The 9,954-nt window shown below is 42.3% G+C and overlaps 1 protein-coding gene across 1 annotated transcript in view; it reads left to right on the top strand.

Annotated features, from left to right (window-relative positions):
* The first annotated feature begins 2,063 nt into the window (after positions 1-2,063).
* The window catches only part of slc27a6 (solute carrier family 27 member 6), a 30,257-nt gene continuing 22,366 nt past the window's right edge, over positions 2,064-9,954 (top strand). Inside the window, exons 1-2 of the mRNA XM_085794137.1 lie at positions 2,064-2,681; positions 8,756-8,965. Coding sequence (XP_085650263.1) covers positions 2,195-2,681; positions 8,756-8,965 — 697 coding nt within the window. The 5' untranslated portion in view covers positions 2,064-2,194. The remainder of the gene's footprint in view (positions 2,682-8,755; positions 8,966-9,954) is intronic.

Here is a 9,954-nt window from a genome sequence, read left to right as displayed (position 1 = left end):
CAGTCAGTCAGTCAGCAGGGTGCTTCAGAGTCAGTAGGTTAGTGTGGGACAAACAACAATGGAGTAAAAGAATGAAGTGAAACAGTGACTTTTGAACACATCTGTATTTTCCAAATCCAGTTCTCCTGTGCTTTAACTCAAAGTCAAAATCTGACAAACTGAATCTGATCTGAAATCTGAACAACTGTCAGTGGAACTGGAGTCACATCTGAGCAGAGGATCTATACTGACTGTCCACCTCCTGTTTCCTCTAATAGAATGGCTGTTACACACCGGTGTTGGGGGGTGTGGAATGTGGCAGACCCTCCACACCCGCACATGTAAACAACAGAGTAAGAGTAGTATAGTGAGTGAAGAGAAGTCCAGATCAGACGCTCACAGAGTGTCCCAGCAAAAAGAGCTACACTGTATCTTCACAGTAATACAATAACACAACGTCTGACTGTTTTGGTCATAGGTGTAAACAGTGTCTGTAATAAAACTCTAAAACCACTTACATCACAACTAACTGGCAAAATGATCTCATCAGATCAGGTCTGTGGTTTAATTTGTGTCGTTTAGAGAAAAAGAGGGTGGGAGGGGCACACCCTCCCCGCCACATTAAGAGTCATTCCTAACCAATTACCCTGAAGTAAGAGTGGCTTTTAAAGTCCTCCAACGCTGAGGCTGCGTCAGTGCCGGCCACAGACCTGCAAGCTGTGTTTCACTAAACAGATGGTTGTTGTTCAGGCATGGTAAAATCAATTACATTATATTGTTTATATAGGCCTAATTCTTTTTTTTTTTAAATTTTATTTGACATGATGTTAAAAACTGTATAAAAATAAGAATGTAATTAGATTTGACCAAAAAGTACACAAAAAATAAATAAGTGCAGCTGTGATGTTTTATTTCTTCAGTAAATAACTTTCCTGTAACAAAGTGAAGTGTGTCATGATGCAGTGGGTGAGCATAGTGAAGAGAGGGAGAGTTCCTGAACCTCCCACACAGAGTGGAGGGTGTGTGTGTGTGTGTGTGTGGGGGGGGGGGGGGGGGGGGCTCACTGGGTCCACTCAACTCCACAACTTCACTTCCAAACACTGTCAAGTTGCATGAAGAAATCGGAAATGAAGTGAGTGTGCCCTTCAAAATAAAGTGCACAAAACAAAGTCTTTTAGTATTTCTAGAAAAGTGAAGATATTCCTGTGCTGTTGTTTTCCTTTTTTGTTTCCTCTGTGACACAACTTTACCTAGGAACTGACATGGTCATCAAGAAGACATTTGACCAAATATTCAACTATGTAGGCTATTGTGTTTTTAATTCTCTTGACATGATCTTGTTGGTTTTTATGCATCTGTTGTTTTATCTCTTTTCCTCCTCTTTGAATTTATATCTTATCCATTTCATTTTTCTGACTTTGTCAAACACTTTGTAACATGTAGGCCTATTTTGAGAAGCTCCACAAATGAAAAGATTGTTATTATGCGTGTCCTGTAGTCATGCTGTTGTGATGCTTGACATTTCACCTGTTACTTTCCTCATTCGTGGAGAACATTGTCGTCTCTTGTTGTCTCTCCCTGCTCCCAGCTGCTGTGAATCAGTCTGGAGCTTGTCTGTATTGAACACAGGAAACACATAAAGACTTAACAGCAATTATAAATAAATTTCACACAATATTTTATTATAAACAGGGATGTAACCAGAGACTAGTCTGACAGGAGGCAGATAACAGCTCTAGTTTCATATGTAACTGTTACAGAGCGGTGGTGTAACACAGATTATCTGCCTGTCCAGACACACAGGGGTGAGTGGGACCGGTTTCCTTCTTGAACTTTGGCTTCAAGAGACTGATATTTGCAATTTTTTATTTTTTTTTTATTTTAGTTTTGCATCATATTTTCCAGTAGTTCCTAATGTTTTTTTTGTTATTATGTAGGCTACCCACAACCTACATAGGCTATCCTTAAACGTGATATAATCTTCTTTTATTTTGAAGGCGGCACATGTCGTGTTCCGGCCTTACGTTGGGTTGCGTAACGTTTCTAGATGGTAGTTGTCTTATGTCACCCAGTGTCCGTGTTTATCACCTGGACCATGTGGTGGTGTGTGGAGTGAACAGCGCGCTCCTCTCCTCTCCTCTCCAGGTGTCTCCTCTCCTCTCCAGGTGTCTCCTCTCCTCTCCGCCGGGTCTCTGGCAGCGTCACAGCCGCTCGCATGGCTCTGTCTCTGGGATGGCTCTCGGCTCTGGCCGCGGGCGTTTTCTCCGCTCATGTTTTGCAGAAACTTTGCTTCCCGTACTTCTGGAGAGACCTCTTCTTTCTGATTAGGGTGATCAGGTACGGAGCGAATCTGGAGTTCTTCAAGCTCACATCCAGCGTGCACACGGTGGTGGATCGGTTCATCCAGCAGGCGCAGCGCATCCCCGACAAGCCGTTCGTCATCTACGATGGACGCGTCCACACCTACGGGGACATCGAGCGGCGGAGCAACAGGCTCGCCAATGTTTTCCTGGAGCAAGTCAACCTGAAGAAAGGAGACTGTGTGGCCCTGCTCATGGGCAACGAGCCCGACTTCCTGTGCGTCTGGTTCGGGCTGGCCAAGGTGGGCTGCTCGGTGGCCTTTCTCAACACTAACATCAAATCCAAGTCCCTGCTGCACTGCTTCAACTGCTGTGGAGCCAAGACCCTGATCGTTGGTTCAGGTAAAACTCTGACCTGCTGACATCTCTGTGGGTTACTGCTACATCTGTGGACTCACTATAAAGCTGAATGACATCTCCACTGATGCCCCTGATCTTTCCATTGTAATCTTTTGTAATGACTTAGGGACTTTCATAGATGAAGAGCTGGCCTACTTAAAATATATCTTTCCAGAAAATCCTAAAATAAAGCTCAGGAAAATTTACAATGTGGACCTTTAAACATGAGGAGTCCTACAGTGAGAAAGTAGAACCTTCTTACCAGGATGCAGTGACAAGATATTAGATTTATTTATAAAACCAATGCCTTTAATAGGATCAGATATTCATCTAATCAAACTCATAGAAAACCAACAGTGAAACCAGTGTGGAGGTGCTCCTGATCAGCAGGTAGCTACTGGAAAAGCTGGTTGGAGGTCATTGTTGACTATGCTGCAGAGGAAGTTTAACCAGTTGTTAAAATCACTTACACACAGGTGTGTGTGTCAAGATTTGTGACTCATGTTACATGTCATAACCCGGTAATTTATAAAGTCAGGCCCCTTTTTATTGGCAGTAAATCATTTACCAAAAATACTATATATATAAAAACCACTCCTCTTCTGTGGTGTTTGCAGTGTCAGTTGCTGTTTATCTGTTTCTAATATATAGCCTAATGAACTGACTTACACATTTCTCTATTGTATAGACTGACAAAAATAGACAAAGGAAGTCAAAACAATCACATAAAATAGCTTGGAACCGTCTCACTATCAAGTATCCACCAGTTTTTTGAAATGTGTGAGAAAAAGAAATTCCTTCAGTACTTTACATAACAGTGTCAGGAAATAGTTCTGTCTCTAGAGCTGTGTCACCATAGTGACACCACAGCCTGTCCTCTCTGGGCAGCCATGTCTGCCTGTGTCTGAACCTGAAGTCCATCATGTCTTTTCTCATACATCAGCCAGCTAGCACCGGCCCATCTCGTCACTTTCCGATAGCGAGTCACTGCAGCCTCCACTCTGCCCTGCGGATGGAGCTGATCAGACGATGTATTCTAGATAAATAAAGCAGGGAAAATTAAACCCACAAACAGCTCTTTTGAAATTAAATCAAATCGTAGCATACAAAATATAAGGGGCCCAGTCTAGTACCCTGTGGCACCACATACCTCATGATTCTTGACTCTGAATGGGCCCCATTTACGTCAGCCGACCCAATTCAAGGTAACCCCACAGTTGCTTATGACTTTTATCAATAAGAGGCTGTGAATCGACTGTATCGAATGCTGCCTGCAGATCCAGCACAACCACAAAACTTCCCAACATCCACTTCTCCACCCACCAAGTGTCCTGGCCTGTGTTGATGATGTAGCTATGAGTCTGCTGGATGTTGTCACAATTAATCAGTAATTATCTACCAAGGAAAATGGCCAAAAATGACTTTAGAAGCTTGTCAGGCCCAATTTCCCAGCATCCAACAGGGTGTCTTCTTGCTTTTTCGTCAAACCATTGGCCTTTAACTCAAAATATGTTCAGTATAAAATGAGTGGCTTAAAACTGCAATCATAACTTATATTTTTTCATTCTCTGAACACTTTGAATTATCTTTTTTTTTTGAACACTTCGAATTATCAATATTATTAAAAATAATTTTTGGTTATTTAATCTCGTGTAGCTATTTTTTCAGTACAGATGTCAAGGCTCGGACACATCCTAGAGTTTTGAAGAGTTTGTTTCCAAATTGTGAGACTTTACAGAGACAAATAATGTACCTTGTAACATGCTAAACATTAGACATGCCCAGTAAATAACAAATAGTTTAAAGAGATAGGACATCACTATTGTGAAACCCACCCCCATCAGGCCACTGTTATTATTTCAAAGTCAAAGTGTGAGGTGATCCATCAGTGTGGGAGTCGACTCTGAAAACGGCAACATGACATCCTGTTGAACCATATTCAGCCTCTACATGTTTGACTGTAAGAATGCTGCTTCTACGGTTAATAAGATTCACCATGCTGCAGCCATGTGACAGGATGACAGGTCATTGCTCAACCAAACAAGCATGATATTTGTGCGGGACACTGTCCTCACTGCAACCCCAGTCCAACAGGAGAGGGATTCATGGAATAGCTGGAACAGTCAGACACTGATAAGAGAAGTGTGTGCAGAATATTTGACTGAAGGCAGCTTTTTATGATAGTTGTAGACAAACTTCCTCAAGTGCAAAGAGGATCCTTCAAAACAAGAGGCAGATTGGTGAGGTCCAGCTGCTGAGCTCGGGGGAATCTCCCAGTGTTTTCCAGGGAAACATTTGATGGCAGGAATTCAGATCAGCAGATGGAGGCTGGCAGTGCAAAGCAGCAGTTTTGTGATCAAGCCTGACACAAGACAACATGTTTGGTTTATTAGAATTGAAGACATCTGATTAAAGAGCTGATGGTTTGGGATAATTGGGTCAAACTCATTCCAGTCAACACAAAATTTAAAATGACACTCAGGATCATTGTTAAGTCCTTCTGGGTCAAATTGACCCAATCTGTTCCCTTCCTTCTTTCCTTCCTTCCTTCCCTTCGTCCTTACTTCTTCCTTCCTCTTTTGATTCATTTGACCTGGTCTGTTCTCTCCCTCCATCTTTCTTTCCTTCCTTTTCCCTTCATACTTTCCCTTCTTCCTTCTTCTTCCTTCCTGGAACTAATCTGTTCTCTCCCTCCATCTTTCTTTCCTTCCCTTTTCCCTTCCTTCTTTCCACAATCCTTTCTGCCCCCTTCCTTCCTTCCCTTCGTCCTTTCTTCCTTCTTTTTTGACCCATTCTGTTGCCTCCCTCCATCTATCTTTCCTTCCTTTTTCCCTTCCTTCCGTTCCCTTTGTCCTTCCTTCCTTCTTTCCCTTCGTACTTCCTTCCTCCCTTCATCCCTCATGCCTCCCTTCCTTCCTTCCTTCTATCCCTTTATCCTTCCTTCCTTCTTTCCCTTTGTCCTTCCTTCCTTCCATCTATCCCTTCGTCCTTCCTAACTTCCTTCCTTCCTTCCTTGACCCTGGAGGACAACAGGAGGGTTAAAATGTATTTTGTATGTTCTCTGGTGGTGCAGTGGTTGGCTCTGTTGCCTCACATGATGTTCCACAGTGTTCTCCTTGTGTCTGCGGGAGTTCTCTCTTGGTTCCTCCCACAGTCCAAAGACTTTGCACATGAGGGGAACCGGGGATTCTGGAGTGGCCACAGGTGTGAATGAGAGTGTGAAAGGTTTCTTGTGTCTATACATCAGGCCTGTGACAGACAGGCAACCTGTCCACTGTCAGCTGATGCTGGCGTCTCTGCTGGGACCAGATGCAGAAAAGTTAGCATAGTTAGCATCTTTAGTTTGTTTTTTGTTGTTTTGTAGATGGCAGTGGCTGACACTATTTTTTTGGAACTATTTGACACATGCATACACACATAAACAAACCCAGAGCAGGTGTATGCTATAATATATCCAGTTACACTTGCTTAATGTTCTTTTAAAATAACAGTGTTCTTATATTTGTAGGCTACATCATATTTCCCATAGTCCATTTCTCACCTCCATTGACCTTGACCTGCATTCAACATTAGCAAAAGTACTTTACAAGTGAGAAGAGAAAAAAATACAATGCTCTAATAATAATAAATAAATAAATTTTTTTAAAGGAGGTGACTAGAGTTCGGGCAATTCCTGTAATAACCATCTTTTAAGAAACAAGTCTGTTTTCAGCTGTAGTCTTGCTGTCTTTTTCTCCATGATATCCACATGTTTTTCCCTGTCTCTCCATTGCGTTATGCTGGGAGGCTGTGGCTTTAACCAGGAAGCTGTTATCATCAGAAGCCTATTTCAACGTAATAAATAGAGTGTTAAAATAACGCATTTTCATTTTCTTCCAATCCATTCCCTCCATGCTGGGCTATTGGTTAGTTTATGTCCCTCTTTGAATGTTTCCTCCCATTCTGCCTCTGATATTATGATATTCGCTGCGACTGACACTATTATTAATTAAACATTTCCATTAAAATGCCAGGATTGGCTACTTAGTTTTGTGACATATGAAACGCTGTCTGCCTAGATCTGTCTTTCAGAGACTGTCACTGGTTCACTGCAGCTTCAAGGTGGAAACACTGGTATTATATTTGGTATCATATAAAATTATCGGATTTTAAGGAGGTTAAACACTTGATTGAGTCGATTAAAAGCAAGTATTTACGTAATCAATATGGACTAATTTATAATTGAAGTTGAAGGCCAGTAATTGTTATTAATAAAAACATGCCCTTTTCTCAGTGGATTTGATTTGATCCAGAAGAGAGAGAAAGAGACAGATTTTCAAGAGAACAAACCTCTTCACTGAAAGGACTGTGGTGACGACAGCTTTTCTTTTGTCTTCATCCAGTCTTTCTCTCTATCTTGCTGTGAATGTTTTGGCTGTGACTGACGTGCATATTTTACAACATTTTAATAATTAAGTTTCATTATTTATTGCTCATGTCATACATTTGACTGGTTTCAATATAAGGCTATGCAAATGAAGTGAATGTAAATGCTGCCTCAGTCTTTCATGTGGTGAATCTTTCCTGAGTTTTAGATCAAGAGTGAAATGCAAAACGTCAACATTACTGCTGTAGCATGAATGGAGCACTTTTAATCAATCTTTGTCACCAGTGCCTGTTCAGGTAGTCACAGTCTGTCTGGTGTGTCTGTCTTCAAATGTCACAGAGCAGCGTCTGAATACTTTTCGATCTTTTAGTTTTTAATACATTCGCAAAACTTCTCACATTGTGATGATGAGGTATTGTGTTCATCCTGATGAAGGGATGAATGTTCTGCTCATTATCTTCCATGCCGCTCATCCTCATTATCCTGCTGCTGTAATTCCTGCAGGGCTCTGATTGTGCTGGTACTTCTGGGAGCTTTTATTTTTTTAGGTGGTGGTGGAGTGGGATTCATGAAGGCACATCCCCAAGGGAGGCTGCAGCGCTGCCATGATTCACAAAACAGCTATCTGTGTTACACCTGCCTTGTTTCTTTTTAGTGGATGTGTTTCCCATTTGCTGTTTTTATGTTTTTATGTTTACAGCACCGTGACCGAGTGAAATTAAAGGTTATAGCTACAACTTTTTCATCAAAACGATACATTTTTCAAAAAACATCCACAGAATGTCCAGAGGTGTAGAATAAAAGTATTATTTTACAGAATTTTTTTTATAGTAGGCCTACAGTAGTATAGAAATAATTATTTTATAAATTTTGATGGGTCCAAAATATTTACATCTGGTTACGTTGGCAACATCGGCTTGAAATGATCTGCGCCAACAACATACGTTGATGTCACGTGCCCGCGAGGGGGGGCAGATCCTGATGGCATCGTGCTAATGCTAATGCTAATGCTAACTAACGGTCAGCCGGTACCGTTTCCGGTGCAGGCGTGATGCTGTGGGTTTGACGGGTTCGTCTGCAGGTGAGTTAGTGTGAAATGATTCAGATGTGTTTCCAGTCCGCTGTCAACACCGGAGCTGCTGCTTGTTAAATATGGTTAATGTTAGCTTAGCTTTAGCTACTAGCTGCTGAATATAGGCGTACTTGGCAACTAAAGGTTGGAGCGAGAGCGGGTGAGTGTGAGTGCGACACTTAAAGCAGAAGTAAGCAGAATATTTGTGTTAATATAAGTCTTAAATAGTTATATCTTCCGACAGCAATCACTTATATAGAGTGTTTGGTCCGAAACACGGGTCTGTCAGTCACTCTGCTCTGTAAGCCGAGGAGAAAACTTTCCTTGTATCCTACAACCTTTATCCAATGAGGAGAGAGAGAACGGCATAAAGGGTCGGTCCTCTCTGTGTGTGCACGCCAAGGGGGCAGTTGCATAGACTGAGGACGACGCGCGTGCATGTGGTGACGTAGGGACGAGGGCGGGGACTGCTAACTCCATCGGCTGTCAGGAAGTTAGCCAAAACGACCGGATCGCTTACTTCTGCTTTAACGTTACTGGCCGGGAGGAATTAAACCTTTAAAGGGGTAGCTAACCCCTTTAAATGAACATAATTTAAAGGAGCCTTCTATTTACATTGGGTTTGTCTCCATGTCTCAGAATTAGTGGACAGTCTGGACGGGATCCTGACCACACTGCTGGACGACAACATCCAGGTGTGGGCCATGAAGAGCCAGAGTGAATACACACAGGTGCACACTCTGCTGGATAAGGTGGACGTGGCCTCTGATCAGCCGGTGCCCAAGCCTCTCCGCTTCATCAGCTCCCTGAAAGCCCCCACCCTCTACATCTTCACCTCTGGAACAACTGGTGAGTCTGTGGGGGTTTATAGCTCAGTTTCACTAATGGACAAGTAATTCTCATTATCTGTCAAATAAATGATGATTACAATGTGTAAGAACAGCTCACACCTCACTGCAGTGGCACTGGGAGAAAATTTAAATATTTCCTGTCTGGACAAATATTCATTTAGTTCTTCCTGTGCTCTGTTGCTGGAAGATATTACAGATGCAGATGCGATATATGCAGAGAAAGTTTTTGTAATGAGTTAAAATGCAGAGCTGCATGTGACTGGTTTGTGTGTGAACCAGCACAGCTGCAACATGTCATTACGATAACTGTGTTTCAACACAGGGTTATATCACATGAACACATACATCCACATCCACATGTTGAGAAACACAGAGCTTTCAGTAAATCTTCACTTAACCTTTAGTTATGTCACAGCCTGATGCTAGAAAGTTCCTTTTTCACTCATCTCTCCATCTCTTGAACACAGTTTTCCTCCCGACGATGTCTCTGGTAGCATGAAACATAATCACCAATATGTGAATGGCCAGTGAAGTGATGAGTCTTGTGTTCTTTGTTCAGCTTCAGTGATGCATTTTCTTCAGGGAGCTGATGATGGATAATGAAAGTAATGTCAGTGGAGCAGTCAACAGCACATTCAGTGTCATTTTACACAAGTTCCTGTGGAGCAGTGGTCACATCTGTGTCTGATGTTGTCATTTTGCTCCATAGTTACTCGTAGGTATTTGGACAGTATGTCTCTAGTTGTGCATGAATGGTCAAAAGTTTTAGAACTCCCTTGGGGCGGTGTTTAGCTCAGTTGGTAGAGCACCCGCCCCATGTGTTGAGGCTATAGTCCTCTGCAGGTGACCCTGGTTCAAATCCCGTGCCGAGCGGTCCTATCCTGCGTGTCATTCCCCCCCTCTCTGCCTCCCATTTCCTGTCTCTCTCAACTATCCTGTACATTAAAGGTGAAAAAGCCCCTAAAAAATATATATATAAAAAAAAAA

The sequence above is a fragment of the Trachurus japonicus genome, chromosome 12, assembly GCF_045865225.1.
Source record: "Trachurus japonicus isolate A0001 chromosome 12, Traja_1.0".
Taxonomy (NCBI): domain Eukaryota; kingdom Metazoa; phylum Chordata; class Actinopteri; order Carangiformes; family Carangidae; genus Trachurus; species Trachurus japonicus.
Note: the sequence above shows the minus strand (reverse complement) of the source record. Positions and strands in the feature narration are given on the sequence as shown.